The 23,824-nt window shown below is 37.7% G+C and overlaps 1 protein-coding gene across 4 annotated transcripts in view; it reads right to left on the bottom strand.

Moving 5' to 3' along the window:
* The window catches only part of LOC126278092 (lysosomal-trafficking regulator), a 543,055-nt gene that overhangs the window by 361,273 nt on the left and 157,958 nt on the right, over positions 1 to 23,824 (bottom strand). For all 4 annotated transcript variants that reach the window (XM_049977936.1, XM_049977935.1, XM_049977937.1 and 1 more), the window contains exons 15-16: positions 21,938 to 22,079; positions 6,038 to 6,139 (exon numbers count right to left, since the gene is read on the bottom strand). In XM_049977936.1, coding sequence (XP_049833893.1) covers positions 6,038 to 6,139; positions 21,938 to 22,079 — 244 coding nt within the window. The remainder of the gene's footprint in view (positions 1 to 6,037; positions 6,140 to 21,937; positions 22,080 to 23,824) is intronic.

Raw genomic sequence — 23,824 nt, 5'->3', positions numbered from 1 at the left:
ATGGAACAAGTACTAATCAAAACTAATCTAATCTAATCTAATCTGTTTGTCATCTCAGTCTTGAGTGCAGATGGAATTCACACCCTACAGTCTTTGCAGGATCTGGTCTCAGTGCATTATTCCTATGATATCTTTACATAACAGCCACAATTTTTGTGAGTTTATCCTAAATCTGTGCAAATGTTTGATGATCTATGGTCAAGACAAGATCATCTGTATACAGAAAAGTCTCACATTTTGGAAAACTTTTCTCATTTACAGGCTTGATATTCAAGAACTTTAAAATCCAAATCTCCAGAAATTGTTTTCTTTCTGTCGCTGTATTCCACAAATTCCCACTGTATGGGACTTCAACCTATGCATTTCTCGTTTCTAATTCCCTCCCTCACTCTCTGATCTGTAGACCACCAGGGTCGACTTTCCCTATGAACACACCCTCCCAAGTAGTTCCAGCTTATATATCCAAATGGGGGACTATTTTACCGCTGAGAAAATGCCATCATCATTACACAATACAATAGAACTACATGCCCTCAGAGAAAATAACAACTCTAGTGTCGCCTGGTTTTCAGATGTTTGCAATACCAGCATAGTGCGGCCGTGCTGGCTTATGTTACAGGGCCAAATCAGTCAATCATCCACCCCTCTTCATGTATCACAGGTTTGTCTGGCCTCATCGTGGTTGTACCAGAGGCACAGCTACCTGCATAAACCATCCAATCTCAGTTCTATAAGAAATTCTCACCGCAGCTAATAAAATTGATTATTACAGTACATACATGCATGACATGTTAGTGTTATTTAGAGGATCACTCAGTGACAATGGCATCATGTTATCACAACAGAGTAAGAAAGACAACACACTATTAATTTTTTGGATCTGACTATAAAGAAAAACAATAGTGTGCATAGATTTGGCACCTATCGTATAACCACTTGCACTGATAATGTCGTCCACAATCATTTCTGCCACCCACAAACCCACAAAAAGACATTTTTCTATGCTACGATTCACACACTAATCAGTCTTCCCCTACAACAAAATGAAATAATCAAAGAACTAGCAATATTTAGATATCTAGCACTGAACAACATTTTCCTTGCACAAAAGATTGATAAAATGTTTGCTGCAAAATTACTCAGTCACTTCACATTGTACATCAGATTGCAGAAACAGAAAGAAGCAAACACTAAATATTTGTCCCTATCATGAAACGGATCTGTTTCTGAAAGAACAGGTAAATAATTTCGTAACACAAAAGTTTGAATAGGCTTCTGTACTGGCAACACATTAGGGCTGACCACACATCATAGTATCCAATACTATTCATCTTACACACAATCCGGAGTTTATAAAATCAACTGTGGAGAATGCAATAAGTTTTATATAGGACAAACTGGTAGAATTTTTAACATTCATTTTAGAGAATACCAGTGATAACTTTAAATGATCACTTGCGAATCATATTTTGGCAATTAGACACAGTTTTGATAACATTGAAACTCTTTAGAAAATCTCCATAGAATTGGAAAACGAAGACATCTTGATTATTCAGAAGAGAACAAAATTTATAGGGCATTTCAAGACCAGCCAGAATACATTTTAAATGAAGCAACTGACATTAAAAATACAAAACTCCTGGACTGCTTTGGGAATATCTTATAATCTAGTATTTTTTGACATGATCGACTTAAGCCATATTAATCTTGGCAAATATTCTAGACAATGCTATGCTTATTACTACTTAGCACCTTTCCTAGATTTATGTATTACCTGTGCCTGTCCTATAACAATATTATGAAAAAGAAAGTTGCTACTCACCTCATAGTGTAAATGCTCAGTCGCAGATGGGCACAACAAAAAGACTGTCACAAATATAGGTTTTGACAAAGGCCTTACTAGCCAAAAGCTGTATTTGTGACAGTCTTTTTGTTGTACCTATCTGCAACTCAGGATCCCCACTATATAGTGAGTAGGAACTTTCCTTTTCATAATACTGTTATGTTCCATCTTGGATTTTCCATTGTCTGATCTGTGCTTGTTTTATGTATTTTGACCACTATTTTCATCTACATCTGAGATTTTAGGCCCTTTCCTGTACTTGTATTTTTGGGTGCTGTTTTAATTATGATTTGACAGTCACTTGAACTTTATAACTAATTTTAATACATTTTCTCAGTATCATTTGTGTATGCCATTTTTATTTAACATGTATTTCAGTCACTTTTCTCCTTTCTGTGGATGCATTTCATTTCACAGACCATATAATACTGACTCCATATATTAGTATCTTTGCACTCCATAGCTCAGGCTCTTTGTACGTTTACGTCTTTGCCACTTTTGTGATCCATTTGCCATGCCTCATACATGACATTTAAATTTAAGTGCTTAAATCACAATTTCACCAGCTTTCTAACATGTATGGTATATGGAACAGCAAATAAATTCACAACACCAAATGCAACTACTCTTACACAGCATGTCACGGCTTTACATTATTGAGTGGGTTGCTACATCCGATGGAAGCAGGTCTGAAATCTTCACTCTCAGCATATGTCAATTTCATTCTGATCGCTTTCAGAATACTTGACAATGAGTGCACATCAAAACTGCAATCACAATAAATAATGTTTTAACAGCCAAAAGAGGAATTATTTCACTTACAAATTTCACAAAGGCTGTGGATCCAGTTATCATAAAATTTGTAGTTGAACAGATGGTCGAATGAAGGAAAGCAGCGGGATGCCTACCTATGAGTGCATCAGCCAGGCTGCCAGTTATGTGGTTGCAGTTATACTGCAGAAGAGTAAAACTGACAAATGACAGATATGAAGAGTTGCATCAGGCCAATCTTACACCAACTTTACATCTGATGCCCAAAACAACTACTCTGTGTAATTTCACCTGGTATTATTATGCACAATGTTATACACAAATACAGACCTTTCAAATTTAAGTGACTCAGCAGCAACAGTCTAAAATGAATTGGAATCTCATTATGTGCAATGTCTATTTATGGGCTTCACAAGAAACAGATTGAAGTAGAATGACCCAACACAGAAGTAATTATGGTTGTAATTTATGGTGGGTTATTTCAAACAACAGGATAGTAAAAATTCAACTGACAACACTCAAAATATGATGGCTGTATAAAATATGGCACTCCATGGGAAAAATCTGATCACTTCATTTCTGTCAGTTTCCTAAAATCAATTTAAAAAAATAAAATAATATTATAATTAAAACAGTGTAGTATAGCACATAAGTTTCATTTTACACATATGATTTAATCTTTAGTTCACAAAATCTGATATCCACAGTATTTGATAGTACAGCCTTCCCCCACACGACCATTATAACAATGTCCTTGATCTCCAAAGCATATATAAATAATCCACTTACGTTTTCCAGAAAACCTCCAGGGAAGCCTCATAATACTTGCCCGAAAATCTACATTATTTTTTATTGTCTACATTTTAAATAAAATTCTTAAGTGAATTTAGTAAAATAATTCTTTTTACTTGTGATTGGTCTTTGATGTATAAACGATACAGTCACCAACAGATATCTAATCATAAAGTGGCAAATTTGCGATTAAAGAAATTTATTCTGTGACTCACTATACAGTTACAACTGGAATTAACAATTACAATGGAGAATTTGATTGTTTTTTAATTTAGCAAGCATATGTATTTCAACTAGGTGGTTTGGCTATTCAAGGTCTATTTGTCAGGTCACCTCCAGTATGGTGATCACCATCTGGCAGAGTCTGCTCAGAACAAGACACACTCCTTCTTTCCCCCCCCCCCCCCCCCCCCCCCACCTCCACCCCTCCCCTCCCTTCTGCATGCTTTCTTCTACTTCTGTTACCCACTTCTTCCTGGCCTTCCCTTTCATCTCTGGAATTCCATCATCATCTTGTGCTTCTTCCTAGGCACCTTTCCATCTATTCTCTTCATCAACTTATGACATTTTAATGTTCTTTCCTCAATCATCTCTGTGAACACTTTGTTCCTCACTTTTTCCAATGTTATTACACAGTATTTCTCAAAAACTTAATTTCGCCTGCTTATACCTTACTTTTTTCCGCCTCTCATGCACCAGGTTTCTGCAGTGTAGATCAGAATTGGAATGTAATATGTTTGGTAGATATGTCATCTAATTTCCAGGGACCTACTTCACTATGTATCACTCCTCTCACTCTCTTCAAGAGCTATCAGCTTGCCTTCCACATTCACTTTTTTTTGGCAATTCCCCCATTTTCTTGTATTGCATACCAAAGATACTTGATGCTTTCCATGATGTTCAACCACTCACACTCAGTGTTTTCTTTACTGTAAGTCTATACTTTTTTCCTTGTTGTGAATGCCAGCTCACGCTTCCACAAATTAAATTTTAGGCAATACTCTACAATGCCCTCTTCCCAAGTATACAACTGTTTCTGTATTTGCTAATCTCTCTTCCCCCACATCCTTAAATTACCAGCAGACCACATTACTTCCATCCTGTCTCCTGCTTCTCTTGCCACTGGCATCATTATATTGCTGTGTGCTGTGTGGCATAGTGATTAACGTCACTGTCTGGCATGTTGCGGATCACCAGCAGTTATTTTTTATTTAGTATTTATCATTACTGGAATATACTTGAAATTTCATATTTGTGTATTTTAGAATATTTCATGTTTGGATAAATAACAGCCCTCCCCAGCCAAGAGTCCAGTTTTGTTCAAGCTGTACCTCAGTGTTTGTCACAAATCTACTTTCAATGAGAAGTGTTGCCTTTCTAGGCGCTTCAGTCTGGAACCGCGCGACCGCTATGGTCACAGATTCGAATCCTGCCTCGGGCATGGATGTGTGTGATGTCTGTAGGTTAGTTAGGTTTAAGTAGTTCTAAGTTCTAGGAGACAGATGACCCCAAAAGTTAAGTCCCATAGTGCTCAGAGCCATTTGAACCATTTGTTGCCTTTCCCTGACAAAGCTGCTTTCAGGTTTGGACTTGAGTATGGTTAAAATTTGACAATATCATCCATTACCACTATGAAAAGTAACTTCCTTGTTTCAGGCCATTTCTCTGCTTCAGCTTTCCTCCCTCTCCCTCTCTCCTTCACTACTCCACACTTCTACACAATTTATTCTTTCCTGGTTGAAATGTCTACCCCTTTCCTTCTCAGTACCTCCCAAAATTTATTCCTGACAGTGTTGCATGCTTTCTCACAATCCTGTGTGACTCCCAAGTCCAAACCTTCTTCCAAACAAGGGAGATGGTCAATCGCATCAAGTAGGGAGGCTATCTGTAGGTGTGAAGTTCTCTGTGCACCTGTGTCCTGTCACCATTACAGCAGCTGTAAAGAACAGAGGCACACACCACAAACATACAGGGAAACTTGGGGTTGGTCAAGGATGCTGGAAAACCATTGGAAAAAAGCAGGAATTAACAGCATGCCAAACAGATGGGAGATGCATGTGAGGAAACTAAAAGAAGAATAGTGGATAAACAATTGAAATATTGTAAGAGCAACTGTAGGAGGAGAGTAACAGATCATTTGTTGCGTAACCCAACTTTCAGCCAGGGCACCATCAGGTTGGATTTGATGAGACTCGGGTCCTAGCTGCCCCAAACCGATATTATGATGGGTTATACACAGAAGTGAATTATCAAACACACCGATACTATGGATGGAAATAAAATGTACACTACTCTTTCATCACAGGGTGAGAGCAACAGTGGAAGACAGCAATTGACAACTTCCAATTGCACTCAAGGTTTTGAAAATGTGTGATGTCACGTGTGTATGTAGGAAAACATAAATATAAAATTTTACTTCAGTCAGTAGTGAGCCAAGCCCTGAAGTGGACTCTTGTAGGCCCTACAACTACCTTGAAAGGTGTTCTCCAAGAAATTCATTCAGCCACAACATAATACTCCAGATTATTTTAACAAGTGTAACATTACTCTATTTCATTCACAGAACTTCTTACTAATATCTTGTATTAGAATGCATATACAATAGTTATAATGTAACAAAATTAAACTTACCTTCAGAGACATCTGGAGCAGACAAGATATTTAGTGCAAGTACAACTTCAAGCAGCTCTATGAGTGATGGATTATTGTAATTCATCGTTTCACTCTTAGCACCTGCAATAATTAAAAATATAGCTGCACAATTTTAGAGTTATATTTACTATGAATAAGAATGGATCAAATATGATAAAATTACCATTTGTAGCAAATTTGTTTTGTTATAAACAGTAACACATAAGGGCCAATATTTGAAATCTATGGATTCATACACACATCTCTACAACTAACAATTTGCTCTCATTTCATATAAAGCATTAAAATTATTTCACAGACCAAGTAACAAAACAGTAATGTGAGATGATTGACAGGCAATACCAACATGCACGGGTTTGACAGACAGTGCGGATCCAGACACAGGAGAGCACAGTTAGCGATTAGGTGGCATGCTGTAGCAGACAGATATAGCACAGCTGAAGCATGAGTCTCTGTTACTGGAAGGCTGTCATCCTCGTCATCATGACGCTTTCTGCTAAATTAGCAGGTCCTTTGTGTCTCCCCTTCCTGTGATCCACACGTACAGTCAATAAAATTTCCAATATGAGCTGTCATCTATTGCATTACCCAGGATCTGAAACCTCTTCCCCCCTTATCTCCTCTCCGCAATTCTACTCCTCTAAGAAAGTTTCTATAAGCCCCTCCTCATTTTTATTACCGTATATACTTGAATAATCCACGCATGTTTTTTCCTGAATTTTAGGACGAAAAACTGGGATGCACATATTATTCAAAACATTGTTGGTACTGCTCTGGCTCCAACAATACATCCCATTACACTACTGCATTGTTGCGGCCTCAGTCTGTGACACATCAGTAGCACATTAGGAGTGAAGTATTAATGTCTTGTAACTTGTTAATTATGGCTACAAGTTCTCATTATCGCTCATACACTGCCAAAGAAAAAGTGAAAATTATTGAAGAAGCCGAGAATATTGGAAACCATGCAGCAGGAAGAAAGTACGACGTGAGTGAGAATTGTATTCGTGACTGATGAAAAAATAAAACGCAGCTTCCAGAATCTAATAGTAATCGCCGGGCATTTCGCGGCCAAAAAGCGAAGCATCTGGACCTCAAGAAAAGGCTCTGCAATTATGTAGATGAGAAGCGACAATATGGATGTGCGATGACGTGTGAAATGTGGCAACTTAAAGCATTGTCTTTAGCCAAAGAACTAGGCATTACCAGTTTCAAAGCTAGCCAGGGCTCGCTATCAAGATTTTTCATCCGAAATGGTTTAGGATTCCAGAGGAAAAGAACTATCGCTCAGTGGCTTCCAGGCGATTACGAGGAAAAAATAGTGAATTTTCATCGTTATGTGATATATTATCGCAAATTGGTAATGCGGATCAAATGTCAGTCTATTTTGAGATGCCTCTCAACAACACAGTGAACAGGAAAGGAGAATCCAGCATCACGATACGAACTGGCGGCAGTGAGAAACAAAGATGTACAGTGATGATGTGTGTAACTGGCGATGGACAAAAGCTACCACCTTATGTGATAATTAAAAGGAAAACTGTTCCAAAAATATCAGTAAAAGGCATACCGGTATTAGTGAGAGCGAATCCGAAAGGGTGGCTGGACAATGAATTTATAATTGACTGGGTGGCATGTATTTGGCAATGTCATCCTGATGCATTACTGAATTTACGCAACATGTTGGTCCTGGACAGCTTCCGCAGACATACAACTAAGGAAGTGCGAGACAAATTACAAAAAGGGAAAACTGACTTGGTCACTATCCCTAGAGGCCTAACATCTACCCTACAACCACTAGATGTGTGTATAAATCAGTCATTCAAAGCTGCACTTAAACAGCGATATACGCAATGGATGGCTGATGGAAACCCTAAGTTCACACCTAGTGGAAAAATCAAATGGCTGGATTTGTCCCAGATTTGTGAATGGGTGAAAAGTGCATGAGGACTCCATTCCGCAACCACTGGTGGAAAAATCCTTCAAAAAATGTGGAATCACAAATTCACTGGATGGAACAGAGGACGACGCTCTATGGGAAGATGGTGAAGACGACAATGATTCTCCCACTAGCGATGACGATGAAAGTGATGAATAGAGTGGAAAGAGAGAAAACGTACCAGTACTGACTAAAATATATTATTGCACATACCGTATTAACAAATTCTTAAACAAAATAATTGACATATCTTTTTATGCTATTGTAGGTATGCGTAGAGTCCCGGCTGGCGGTGATAATGTTTCCCGACTGCCCGCCTGTCTATAGGGCCAGCCGGCCAGCTGCACACCGCTGACCACCCGCCCGCTGGATGGATAGTTACGCACCGCTGAATCAATTGCGTTTTAACGATGTCTCAACCTGTACAGCAGTGTTGCTTCAAACCAGTAGTTATTATACATACTTCTGAATACGTCATAATGTTGGAACAATTATTTTTTTTTAAATAAAACAAACTAAAGCAAAAAATAATTTTTCCGCCCTCTTCCTCAAAATTGGGGTGTGCGGATTATTCGAGGGCGCGGATTATTTGAGTATATGGTACATTCAGTAATAACATTACATTTCCTCTCTCTCTCTCTCTCTCTCTCTCTCTCTCTCTCTCTCTCTCCATTTTCTATTCTGTTCTTCCCAATTAATCCTTTCCACCCCCCACCATGTCCACAAATCAAAACCTTCCACTTCACCCTGCTCAATCTTTCTTCCTCCACATTCACATTTCAGCACCGTGCAGGACATGCTGTACAAAAATTTTTAGTAGTCTTTCTCCTGAAATATTTGCCCATTTCGCTCCAGAAAATTCTCCATTTCTTAGAAAATGCCTTTTTGTCAGTGCTGTCCTGGTTTTAATTTCTGCACTGGTCTAACCGTCAGTGTCTATTCTGCTTGCCAAGTATTTAAGGCTTTGAATGTGTTCTACTATTTCTCCACTCCACATTCTTTCCCTTTTTATCCAACCCCTCCCCTCGTGAAGTCACTTTTGTTTTCTTTGTATTTACTTTCATTCCCTAAATCATTCCTTTACCTTCATTGGCCCCCACTGTACACTGTAATTCTCATTCATCTGTTGCTAGAAGGTAGGGCAATAAGGCAACTGGAATCACTGCAGACCTGTGAGGACCAAGTTCAGGGTGGTTTCTAGTTAAAAGATTAACAGGCTCCATTCACGCTAGTATGGCTGTTGAGAGCACCTCACTTGCTGATTCCATTTTTTCTTAAACTGGACGGCTTTGATGAAAACTGAAACAGTCATTCTCCCAGTGAACCGAAGAAAATAGGGATTTCTATTTCTGTCCTAGTCAGTTGTCAGCATTTGTGGAAATACCAGAAATGTTTGATGTCATTGACCGAATCAGTAAGTTTTCCCTGCCAGACAAAAGTGCAGTGTGGGCCACCAAGCAATCTGGGATTTCCACTGCTAATCCATGGGCAGGTGCATTTGAGTAAAGGGCCATAAAGTTTCTAGTTTCTTGATTCAGCAACCCAGTCAGGTGTGAAGTACGAAGGCAGTCTATGGTCTGCACCTGATGCTATTAGAGCTTGTGATCTGTTGTATGCTATGGTTAGAATGGATTGTAAATACTCTCTGTTGCCAAAAAAAGAAAACCTAGGCAACAACAACCTATAAGAGCAGTTGCAGCCATAGGGTTCATCAATTGTTTCAGTGAATGTACAGTGGGATGTGAAAGAATGTAGTGTTACTAAAGGTTTATCAGCTGATAATGCTGAAGAATCTTATGTTTCGTGCTGATGACAGTGTTCCAGTAGCGGAAGTAGCTAATAATAACACAGGTCTGCAAAAAATATCTTTTGAAATTTGATAATTGACTTATGTACTTTTCAGCACTGATTTCAAAAATGCAGTCAATTTTCTATCACATCAGATTTTGTCACACATTTTGGGTATAATAAAATTTAAGCAATTTATCACATTTCTTCCAACATTATAAAATTTTATTTTATTTATAAATCATGTTCTAAACTACATTTCCAGTACACTTCCATTTTTCTTTAAGCTTGTAAATCCTTATAATAACACTTTCGCTTTCTGTCGAAGCTTCTTTTATTGATTTTCCGGCTGTGAAATCATTAAAGACCGCTATCAAGTTGACGTTCCATCTTCCTTGATATCTTCTTTCCATTTATTTGGTGTCTTGGTGGAATCTTTTGGTCTGCTCTTCACTTACATCACCAAGGTTTGCAGGGAAGTAGTCAAGATGTGAGTGCTCTTGTTATAGCCCAGCTTCTGAAAGTTGTCGAGCAGGTCTGTGATGATTGTCTTGTAGTATGGATCTCTTATGTTACCTAGGAAACCAGTAACAACTAATTTAAAAGATGTTCATGCTGCCTTCTCTTCTGTTTCCATTTTGTCCAAAAAGTTGGGATCTGTCATTAGTTTTCTAATGTCTGGTCTGACAAAGATTCCTTCCTTTAGCTTTGCCTGGGATAAACCACGAAACTGTCCACAAAGATATCTTAAACACTCCCCTTCTTTTGGCAATGCCTTAACAGATTGTTTCATCAGCTCCAACTTAATGTGAGGTGGTGGAAGTAATACCTTTTTGGGATCCACAACACTTTTCCTCTCAACCTTTTTAATCTCTAACTGTAAGGTTTTTCACAAGGGCCAACTTTTTTTTTTATGTAGAGTTGCTTTCTGTCTTTACTGCCCCATTCACAGAGAAGCCAAGGGAACTTTGTATAGCCACTCTGATGACCAAGCAGCTTGAAATCACTTTTAAATCACCACATAGTGTCCATTTGTGGTCTGAATAGCAGAGTTTCCTTAAAACCAGTTCAAGGTTTTCATAAGATTCTAAGTGAACTGAGTGTCCAACTGGTATAGAAGCAGACTTATTGCCATTGTGTAGAAGTACTACTTTAAGGCTTCTTTTTGAAGAATCAGTAAAAAGTTTCCACTCATCAGGAACATATTCTATTTTGAAATGTGCCATAAGTCCAGGAACATCACAGCAAAACACCAGGTCACCTTCTTGAGAGAAGAAAGATACAAACTCCTTTTTCCACAATCGATACCAAGAGAAGGATGAACCCGGATCCAACATATGTTTATCTTTCAATCTAGATCTTAAAAACTCTGCAAATTCTTTAGAAATGCCTAGGTCTCTAACCAAATCTTTCAGTTCACATTGTGAGAATGGAATGGGATCGGTTGTGCCAGGAGCATAGTAATCTCTGACTTCTTTACTATCACCTTGCTGAGCCAATGGCTCATGATCATCTATATCATCCAAAGAATGTGGAGGAGAGGCTATTGATACTTCTGGTTCATGAGGAACAGGGCGAATGGCTGATTGAATGTTAGAGTAACAAATATCCTTTTTGTTTTTCTAATTGAAACCTCATGTTTGTTGCACAAACAAAAATAGCAGTCATCAGTATGTTTTTTGGGCTCCCTCCAAACCATTGGTATTCCAAAACATAAGGACTGCTTTTTACATTGAAACCATTGCCTCCATTCTTCAACACACGCTGAAGAAACTTTCTACGGTGCCCAAGGCTTATCTTGATTGCCTAACTTTATACCAAAATAGGTGAAATACACTTTTCAACAAAATCAGAAATGTTTCTTTGTTGCTTTTTAATGGTACAGTTGCCACAAATGTGACAGAAACAATCTGGCGAGTTTATACATCCTTTGGTAGCCATTGTCCATAAAACAACTTCACAACTCAAGAAAACAGTCACTACTTTAAACCACTAGTAAACAACAACAAGTACACAGCACAGAGTGAAGAGGTACTGTGAACTGAAGGACAATAGCTGAAGCTCACTGCTTGGTGATGGCAGGGGAAGAGGTAGTACAACAGACAGGCACTGACATGAAAATACCGCTGTTTTCTCCTAATTACTCTTTATTTTACATATATCTAGTACAAAAACAGCTAATTAACAGTTTATGGAGATCCTAAAAACCAAAAATCAAATTCACTAGAGCACTGAAATATAGAAGAAAGCAAAAACTAGACAAGGAGTTTGTGAAATAACCGTACATGATGGAATTTTTTCACTATTCCCGAAATCAGCATTGAAAAATACTATAAAAATCACTTAATAAATTTGAAACAACTTTTATGACACAGATCTGTGTAATGTTACTGCACAGCAAACTGGTGCACGCCAAGATCTCAAAGATGAAAGAAAATCCTCTAAGAAAGGTAATGGCTTGCAAGTTGTTAATGATCTTACAGATTCAGGAACCTGGTCGGATATTATAAATGATGATTTTAGGATAAGAGCAATTATGAATGGTCCACAAGACATCAATGTAAAAATGTCACATCGCCTGCAGCTAGTGAGACAATAAGGTGATTTATTGTTTCTCATTGCTTCTGTCATCTTTCAAACGATGAAAAAGTTTAGGAAACGTGGCTTGCACATTCTAAAAAAAAGGATGCTGTGGTATTGTTTTTGTTGTGTTGTGTTTTGTTCAATTTGAGTGGTGTCACTATCACAAGAAATGGTTTAAGAGACTGGCAAAGCTTGTCCAAAGTTCTCTCTAACCCAGTACAGTCCTACAATCATATTACTGAAATGCTCAACTGGAAAGAGCTTTTGCAGAGAATTAAAAACTCAAAATTAATTGATCAGGCAACTCAAGACCAAACTGATCAGGAAGAAATGAGATGGAGATGTGTTTTGTTAAGGTTATTATACTACATACCCATGGCATACCACTTGTAGATTGTAGGGGACACTTTTACAACAAGGAGAGCAATGTGAAGAGCACGAAGAGTGGTAAGGAGCTTGTATCATCGAAGAAAATCTAAGATCTCATTATATGCCTTGTTGTTCTCATAGGTCGAACTCCGTTATTAATGAAGCATTTATATCATCTATAATTGTGCCCTTTTTTTTATATAGTTCACAGATTGTTCACATTAACTTTTACCATTGAGAAGGACTTGAGAATAATGTAAACATGACACTGAAACCACTGTGTGATACCAGATGGGAGGCCAGGACTGGAAGTATTCAGGTTATAAGATCAGAGCCTAATAACATAAGACTTGCATTAACAGAGTTAAGGGACACATGCAAAAATGATTCAATGTGTTTCAGTGAAGTATCTAGTCTCTTGAAAGAAATCTCAAAATTCAATATTTTTGTGTGTGCTGTGATATGGCATAATGTGCTCTGCCATATCAACAGAGTCAATAAAGCAGTTCAGCAAGAAGATAATCAATCAGAGACTATAGTAAAATTTACAAAATCAACACTTCGTGATACTGAAGAACACAGAACCAGCAGTTTTGAAAAGGTTAACCAAGAAATGGAGGAATTAGTTGCATCTTTAGCAAATGTTGCCGAGTTAACAGAACCCAGTATTAAAAGGCAGGTTTCTTAAGGATGAACTCATTCCAGGGGAAGAAAATTGTTTTAGGGTAAACCATTACTACATTTTGGCAGACACCATTATCACATCTTTGAAGCAAATATTTCAGCAGCTCCTTAACTGCTGTGACATGAACTTGGCAACAAAGAAATATGATCTCAACAGAGGATGCAGAAATCTTGCAGAAACTTTGAGAGACCTTAAAATGCATTTAGATGCCATAAATTCAAACAACTTGCAAACAAACTGGAACTGCTTCCACATACTGCAAACACGTTTAGAACTAGTTCAGTACATCTTCGAAATGGACTTGAAAGAAGCTTTTCCAAAATGCCATGCCAGTGTCTGTAGCTTCTGCAGAAAATAGCTTTTTCAAGTTAAAGATAATTAAGAACTATTTCAGATCTTCACTGAGCAACAAGCAACTAAGAGGTCTTGCCATAATAGCAGTGTAAAGAAAGATTGCACTTTCGCTTGAGACACAGAAACTGGTAAATGTCTTTAGCGCTCAAAAAGCAAGAAAAGTGAAGATTTAAGTGAGTAATTTTTAAAGTAAAACAATGGAAAATTCAGGATAGAATAATGTCATCAAATCTAAATTAGCGAAACTTATTTGTGAAACACTCACAGACACCAAATCAAAAGTAAAGTTTCAGGGTGAAATATCGAACGCATAAAAACAGGTGCAAGGCAAGGCGATGGCCTGTCTCCACTCCTCTTTAATTGCATACTAGAGTAAATAGTAAGAGACTGGAAAAAATAACTAAAAGAACAGAAACTATCAACAATCCGACTGGGAACTTTAAAAAAAAGAAAGAAAAAAAAGAAAGGTATTGAAATCACTGTAACATCTGTGAATGATTTTGCCGTTCTTTCTGAAAACCTAACAAATGCTAGAATACAAATCAATCTCTTGGAAGAAACAGCCAACAAAGAAGTTTTAAGAATATCTGTAGAAAAAATAAAATTTATGACAAATATAAAAAATTCTCTGGAATTGCTAGCACCAGATAACGGCGAGATAAGGAGGATAAATAAATTGAAATATTTGGGAGAAATTATCCAAGAAAATGGCTTAGAAAACTTCACTGTAGAAGAAAGAGTGCATAAAATAGAGAGTATTAGAACCAGAATGTCTCTATGCAAGTGCATGTTTAGCACTGAAATATAAATTACACAAACATGAAGTCCTAGAAAGAAAAATCATTCAAAAAATACTTGGGCCACCAAAAAATACAAAGGTATGGAAATTAAGAAGCAATGAAGAAGTTTACAGCAACATAGAAAACATAAAGGAAACACTATGAAAGAGGTGACTGCTGTTTTTTGGACACTTATACAGAATGAAAGGCAACAGGTTAACCAAACAGATTTTTAAATATCTTTGGGACAAGAAGTCAACAATAGCCTGGATTCAAGAATTTAGGAAAGAAACAACATAAGTGAAAAAGATATAACAGAGAGAGATTTTCAAGAGGAAAGTGTTAAAAATGGAAGGATTCCACTGCAGGAGGCAGAAGAAGACAAGGTCAAAGTGGTCCAAGGAGAGAAAAAGGATACATAGTTGAAAGATGAAAGAATACTGGAGTAAAGAGAAAGAAAAACGTAGAAGGAAGCATTAAAATTAGTGCATGGTCCTTAGATGACCCAAAGAAAGAAAGAAAGAAAGAAAGAAAGAAAGAAAGAAAAATATTATGAAAAGAATAGTTGCAACTCACCATGTAGTGGAGATGCTGAGTTGTAGATAAGCACTTATCTGTGACTCGGCATTTCCACTCTATGATGAGTAGGAATTAAACTTTACATAATATTGTTAATTTTTAAAATAATGCTTTTACAATTAAGTAGGCTTTTCCCTGTTTTACTTATCATTAGATAGTATCTATTTAATCATATGACTAATTTTGTATGGTTTTAGCAGTGCATGTAAAAGTTATTACTACTACGTCAGCCAATTTTTCCAAATGTGAAAACTATTTTGACAAATGTAAGCATGACCTTTCTGAAACATTTGGAAAAAATATTTAGTAATTTATTATAACAGACAAAACTAAAATCAGTTCAGAATTGGCTCAGTATTACTGTAATACCATACACACCTAATAAATTTTTAGACTCCTGTTTTTCCAGTTCTGTTGGGTCTTAGTTTTAGGCGAACGTTCATTCATATTAGTATATTTTTGATGCATACTTTCCTTGTTTTAGTGTATACTTCACGTATTTTGTGCAAGTTTTAATGCCTAAGTGCTTAAATTTAACATGGCAAAGATGAACTGGTAATCTAGCAACAGCACCACCACCACCATCTGTTTGCATTACACAAAAAGAGATGAATGGCGATATTGTGAAATCTACACCATCTAGTATTCTTACAACCTAAGATTAGCACACTACACTCTATATAAAAGATAAATGAGTGAATTTTTATAAACAAGTACTAGATTACCCATGATTTCACAAGGGCTTACCATGTGAAGTTGCCGGTAGACTAGTAGTGAATATACCCCTGGCTCTTTTGCACATACATTCAAAGAATCCTCAGTCTGTGAATTTCATTAAAACTGTTTGAGGTTCAAACACACACACACACACACACACACACACACACACACACACACACACACACACACCTGAAAGAGCGAGAACCCCATACTCAGACTTCACATGTGGCCCCAAAATTCCTTAAACCGACCCTGCTAGAAGGACCATGTAATTTACATCTACATCGTACTCCGCAAGCCACCTAATGGTGTGTGGCGAAGGGTACTTTCAGTACCACTAGCTCACTATCTGACCCCTCCAACCCTGTTCCACTCGCGAATAGTGTTTGGGAAGAATGATTGTCGGTAAGCCTCTGTATTAGCTCTAATTTTCTCCTCGTGGTCAATACATGAGATGTATGTGGCAGGAAGTAATATGTTGTCTGACTCCTCTTGAAAAGTGCTATCCCAAAATTTCAGTAGTAAATCCCCGTGATGCACAACGTCGCTCTTGTAATGTCTGCCAATGGAGTTTGTTTAGCATGTCCGTAATCCTCTAATGCCAGCTAAACAATCCGCTGATGAAACACACCGCTCTTCGTTGGACCTTCTCTCTCTCCTCTATCAGTCCTACCTTATAGGGAACCCAAACAGATGTACAATACTGAAGAATTGGGTGAAAAAGTGCCTTATAAACCACTTCTTTCATGGATGAGTTACATTTCCTTATGATTCTTCTGATGAAGAATCTGCGTCTTGTGTCTGCTTTTCCCACTATCTGTTTTATATGGTCATTCCACTTAAGGTCGCTCTGGATAGTTATGCCTAGATATTTTACGGCAGATGCTGTCTCCAGCTGTTTGTCGTCAATAGTGTGGCTGTACAGTAGTGGATTTCTTTTCCTATGAATGCACACTATGTTAAATATATTCACAATCAGGGTCAACTGCCAGAGTCTGCACCATTCATCAATTCTCTGCAGGTTGTTCTGAAAATTTTTACTACCTTCTGGCGTTGCTACTTTGGTATAAACAACTGCATCATCTGTGATTAGCCTTAAAGAGCATCCGACGCTTTCTACTAGATCATTTATATATATATATATATATAGCGAAAAGTGATGGTCCTATCACACTTCCCTGTGGTACTCCAGACATTACCTTTACATCTGTTGATTTAGTTCCATTACGAGCTACATGTTGAGTTTTATCTGCAAGAAAGTCTTGAATCCAATCACAGGTCTGCTCTGATATTGCAAACCTCAATATCATATTCTTCTTCTTCTTCTTCTTCAATTTTTACCTTGCCACCTATTGGGCAGTAGTCAGTCATATTTTCTAAGTGTGGGCTGCAAAGTGCAGGAAACCAACAGCAGCCTTGTCATACTCCTTTACCTAATTCTATCCTGTTGACGAGTCATCTGGTTTTCCCTCATTGCAGCTATTCCAACCCACATTATCAAAAGTCTTTTCACTGTCTATAAAACACATATATAGCTCTCTTCCCATTTCAACAAAACTCTTCAGCAAAGTTCAAAAATCCACCAGTGCAGCCTCCAACAGTCAGTCTTTCCTACTCATCCCATCTGGTAAGTCTTCTCTGACCAAGGTTCCAGGTGACTTCTCTAAACTCTTCCCATTTTGTAAAGCTCACCAGTACTTTTCCTCCATCTTTCTCCCTTCCCCTTCCCCACTGGCTCCTAAAGCTTGTAGATTTACTTAACCTTCATATATGCTTTCTCCTGCTGCCACTTGGTGAGTGGATCTTTTATTTATCCAGTTACATTACATTTTCGGAAATTGATTATTTTTGTTGATACATCAACTATTTATTTCAATTTTCCAGGTTTCAACATTGTTCATATACTCTTAGCTACTACTGCCAAATTTTTTATGCTTTTCCTTAGTGAAAGTAGTATTCTGTATCTCCCATCTATTATCTGAAGCTCTTACTGATGTTTCATAATATGATGTTTTTTACAGAGAAGAGGTTTATTGGCCCCATATCTAACCCCCATCCTGGAGGACTTCGTTTTCTTTAGGGTTTACTCCCCTCTGAAGGTAGCCTTCTCTAAATCTTTTGAGTCTTCCTTGCCCTATGATATTGGGCACTCTTTGTCTGGCTCCTCCCACAGGAAATCACCTTATCAAAGACATTTTCAGAGTTAGATGGGAGAGTTTGTGCTTCAATGAAGCTGATGGCTAGTGTAGCTGCCAGCAGGGCCAACCAAGCCAGGCAGGCCTTTGCATAGAAGCCGCTTCTTCTGCTGGTCTTTATTTTGCAACAAGTTCAGCTGCAGGGTGGCCATCACTCGCAAATCCTGTCCCATATGCTCCACAACAAATGAGAGGCTACAGGAGCAAAAAAATGAGTCATGTAAGCATCAAAAATTACAAATGGCCACTGCAAGCTACTTTTTTAAGTTATATTAACAACCAACTGCAACTAGCACAAATCTACTTGCATTGTTAACTATGGGAATTACTTCTAGAAAAGTGCTTTCAACAGCTGTCTAAATGTTTCCTTTTGGACACCTGTATACCATCTGAACTGCTATCTTGTATATTTCCATGTCTGTTACTGTAACACTCTAAGACTGTTTAACGCAATATTCTTTTCAGGTCTTATGCACTTCCTGTTTGTATAGCTATTCCAATTTACATTGTAAGTGGACCTGCTCAATTTCTATCACTTCCAAATAGAGCTTTGTCATGCACAACACATCTGGAGAAATACCTTTAGATTTTTAATTACCTATTATGATAGGAAAAGATTATATTTCTTATTTCACATGCTTCTTACATTCTGATGAAAACATACAGTATGTTTCAATTTATTATCATTCACACTACCTGAGCTATCACCTACAGTTGCATTACAGCAATTCTCAGCAATTATTGGTGGTGAATGAGGGGAAACATAACCTGGGTGTCAGGTAATTATTTGTGCCCTACACCTCCTGTTGCCGAGTACATGTCTTTAGCAGTTTGTGCAATGTTCAGTAATGGGATCTGTGGTGAGTGAACTGCAGACGGCTGTAGTTGAGCAAGTTAATAAATTCTTCCATATACCTCCCATGTTGAGTAGAAGTCTTAAGTTGCCTACTGTTCCTTGGCTGATTTTATTCCACAGCCATGTACTTTATCATTCTTTTGGCTTCCAAAGTTTCAACAATTGCACACCCAAATCTCATGACTTAATGCTAACAAAACAAATTACAATGTCAGTTAGCTTCTTCAAAAAATCTGGCTCATTCACAAAACAGCTACATCCCCATATTTTTATCATCAAATCCCCTCCTGGATCTCATATTCAACAATTAATACTACTAACTACACAGTAACAAGCAACTTTCTGCCATATTAAAACTGTGTGCCAGACTTGGATTTTCTCCTGGGGCACCTTCACCTTTCATGGGCAGGTGTTCTGTTGACACACACAATTCAAGCTCGACTCATGATCCTGATCCCCAACCCGTCCCTCCCTTCCACAGCTTCCCTTCTTCCAGTAGCTTCTACCCTACATTCCGAACTCCTCGGATAATCTCCCGCATACCTCATGAGACCTGCATTTGTAGTATCCACTTTGATTTTACTTAAATTTATGGAATTTTCATTGAGAAATTATTTTTTTATTCTTACTAACAAATTTCTGTATCTTGTACACGATTCCAATAATATCAGCCAAGAGATTAAATCATCGACGTGGGTCCACATCACAGGGCTTGTGTTAGAAATTATTCTGACTTCTGTGACTCCTCTTCTTTGTTGAGATGAGCTAGTCAGCAGTAATAATTCTAGCTGCTCCTGTTATTGCTCTAACTGCATGACGAAATTATTGGATTGAAAAGCCAAGATAAAGTCATTATTAACAAAATAAAAAGGTATACAATGAATTTCTAATTATTTCTAGCTTATATCTGTGATTCACTCTCTAATTTATATTTATTAAAGTTTTTTTTAGATCAAGATAACCACTGCTCCTGTGACAGCGGAACATTATAGTTATCCTTGCATACCAGCAGAATTAAAACAAACAGACCTGCTAGAGGTGAAAGCCAAAGTTTTAAAGTCGATGTTCGAGAAATCATTCACACAGGAGAATCAAACAAACCTGCTAGAGATGAAAGCCAAAGTTTTAAATTTCATGTTCATGAAATCATTCACACAGGAGAATCTTACAAACATGCCGTCATCTGACCATCCAGACAGACTCCTGTATGGACAACACAGTAATAAGCATCCCTGATGTAGAGAAACAACTGAAAGATATGAAAGCAAATGAATCACCCTGTCCAAATGCAATTCTAGTCCAATTTTACAAAGAGCACTCTAAGGCACTGGCCCCTTACCTAGCTTGCATTTGTCATGACACTCTTGCCCAGCACAGAGTCCCAAGCAACCGGAAAAAAGTGCAAGTGACTCCAGTATATAAAAGAGCAAAAGAACGAACCCACAAAATTACAAACTAATATTCCTAACTTTCGTTTGCTGCAGAATCCTTGAACATATTCTCAGTTCGAATATAATATACTTTCTGGAGACTGAGAAGCTCATTTTCATGTCCATGAATCAGCACAGTTTTGGAAAGCATCGCTCACATGATATACTGTGAACTATGGATTCCATATTTCAAGTTTTCCAGGAAGCATTCAAAACGATGTCCCATTGCTGGCTGTTAACAAAGGTATGAGCATATGGAATAAGTTCACAGATATTTTTTAGTAGCTCCAGGACTTTTTAAATGATAGAAACCAGTATGTTGTCCTCAATGGTGAGTGTTTATCAGAGACAAGGGTATCATCAGGAGTGTGTAATAGGTCTGCTATTGTTCTCTATACACATAAATGATTTGGCGGACAGGTTGGCAGCAGTCTGCAGTTGTTTACTGATGATGCTGTGGCCTACAGTAAGGTGTCAAAGTTGAGTGACTGTAGGAAGATACATGACGACTTAGACAAAATTTCCAGTTAGTGTGATGAAGGGGAGGTGGCCCTAAATGGGGAAAAATGTAAGTTAATGTGGATGAATAAGAAAATCATACCTGTAATGTTTAGATACAACATTACTAGTGTCCTGCTTGACACAGTCAAGTTGTTTAAATATCTGGGCGTAATGTTGCAAAACGAAATGAGATTGAATGAGCATGTGAGAATTGTAGTAGGGATCAGTGAATGGTCAACTTCGGTTTATTGGGGGGATTTTAAGAAAGAATGGTTTCACCTGTAAAGGAGACTGCAGATAGGATGCTGGTGTGACCTATTTTTGAGTAATGCTTGAGTGTTTGGGATCTGTACTAGCTTAGATTAATGGAAGACACTGAAGCCATTCAGAGGTGGGCGGCTAGATTTGTTACCAGTAAGTATAAACAACACACAAATGTAACAGTGATGCTTGCGGAACTAAAATGGGAATTCCTGGAGGGAATGCAATGTTCTTTTCAAGAAACACTATCGAGAAAATTTAGAGAGCTGGCATTTGAAGCTGACTGCCAAACGATTCATCTGTCACCAACATACATTGCGCGTAATGACCATGAAGATAAGATAAGGAAAGTTAGGGCTCATACAGAGGGAAACAGACAGTCATTTTTCCCTCTCTCTATTTGCAAGGAATCCCGGTTCAATTTTACCTAGATGAAAGGAAATGATTATTAGTAGTACAGGGTACCTTCCGCCATGCACCGTACAGTGGCTTGCAGAGTATCTATGTAGGTGTAGAAGTTACAACAACACGATCGACCCTCAGTCGTCGACCACTATTGAGAAAAAGAGGTTTTCCTAAATATAACTTTCAATTAATATTATTTGTTAAATATAATACTTGGAAATGAAATTACAGGGTGGTACACACTCCCGGAACAAATGGCATTATGAAAACTGGTGTAGTCACAGCGTTTCAAGTCAACGCACACACTGTTAAATAGTGAAAAAGTTTCCCCAGTGTCTGCAAAAAGTATTGTACATAGAAACACTCACTCATATTAACTATGGGAGACGTTACAATAAATATTTAAATAATTTATTTATCAGAAATCTATGTTACCTGCTGCTAGAAGTGATACAAGGAAGCTTTTACTGTCAGGCACACAAGTTAGTTTTAACAATTGTTGATATGCTGGTGAATATGCAGCAAGGTCCACCACTGAATGCCAGAAAACAGTGCAGTCACCCAACACTGCATCAACCTGCCAAAATATTAAATCCATCATAATGATAAAAATTTTGAGATAACATGTTATGAGATGTTAAAGTGTATTTATAAACTCCATCAAGTGCACATTTATTGCCAAGTAGATATTTGACTTCAACTCAAAGTAATTATTTTCATATCTTAATTATTTAACCAAATTAAACATATATAAATAAACAATCTAGTAACAATGCATTGCCATTTTTACATTAGCTGAAAGCACTGCTAGTATACTGTTCGGTCTCACTCTGACATCTTGCTTTTTTATATTGAAGACATATTGCAATGAGAACCTATTAGCACCATCCATAGTGAATCTATTTGGGGATTACTCTGATGACATTGGTTCTGACGCAGTTCTCACAAAGTCTGACTGTTTTTATTACTACATCACTGTGTTGACCACAGATATGAAAGACTCACACCACTTCAAAGCATTCCGGGTCAGCTACCACCACTTCAAATCATTCCTGGCCACAGCAATTTAATGAAGGGCGCAGAGAAGGACACTGCTCGTCCTCACTTTCTATTCCCTCCGTTGAAAACTCAAAATAGGAAGTACATTGTTTTTGCCTTTGCTTTTTCCAACGATTTAAAGACTCATAGTTAGACACAAGTGGAGGTACAAACCGTACTACCAAGCAAGGTGGCACAGTGGTTAGCTCACTGGACTTGCATCCAGAGCAACAACATTTCAAACCTGCCTCCAGCCATCCTCGTTTAGGTTTTCCTCAATTTCCCTAAATTGCTTCAGGTAAATGCCAGGATGATTCCTGTGAAAATGGATGGCCGACTTCCTTCCCCATCCTACCCTAATCCGATGGGACCGATGACCTCACTGTTTGGTCCCCTCCCCCAAATCAACCAACCAACCAACTAATCAACCAACAAGCCCACAAACTGTACTAGATATTTGGCATGAAGAATAGGCAGTTGGTTTGTTATTAGGCAGGAACTCTCCAACAGACCATTTAACAAGGAGTTGGTCCAATTCACGAATTTGAAACCTACTACGAAATTTTTTTTATGCAGGAAAGATACAATGAAAAACACACTATCAAAATTTTAGCTGCAAGGAAGAACTGCAAATATTTTTTTTTTTTAATTTGTTGAAGTTACTCATTTTTGTTGCACAAAGAACCATTTGTGATAGAAGTTTGTGCAGCCCTTCCTCCCTAGCGTGCGATCAGTCATGACAAGAGAGCATAGCACCATATAGTGATAATACCCAGAGAGCCAAGCACAACTGAAGCATCTAAACTATACAAAAAATATCATGTATCATTCATGGTTTGAATAAGAGGTGGTTCATATTGACAGCTAAATTGTCCAATGTGTAATTCTTACTAAGATCACTAACAGAAGAAAATAAATCAAGGCAATGTTTGATGTTACATTAGAGATGACTTCCATCAATCGTGACTTTAATTTATTGAAACGAAATATTTCTTACACATACATCATCTTATAACAATTCCTGTAGCACAGTTCTTATGATAATTTTTGAATAATGTATATTTTAGTAAGAATGAAACAGTTTCTTGTTTATTCCTCATGGTAATCAGAACAAAACAAAGTGTACCAGGCACACCTGACAAAAGAAAAATTAATGCTTTCAGGCACATCAAAGTAATTACTAGTTTTGTTTTGAGAGAATTGTGGTGGAGTAAGAAATAGTCCTGTCTATTGTACTGCATACTGAGCATACTTACACAGGGTGTATATGCAGACAAAGAAAAA

Source organism: Schistocerca gregaria, chromosome 6, assembly GCF_023897955.1.
Source record: "Schistocerca gregaria isolate iqSchGreg1 chromosome 6, iqSchGreg1.2, whole genome shotgun sequence".
NCBI classification, from domain to species: Eukaryota; Metazoa; Arthropoda; class Insecta; order Orthoptera; family Acrididae; genus Schistocerca; species Schistocerca gregaria.
This window is presented reverse-complemented; position numbering and strand designations above follow the sequence as displayed.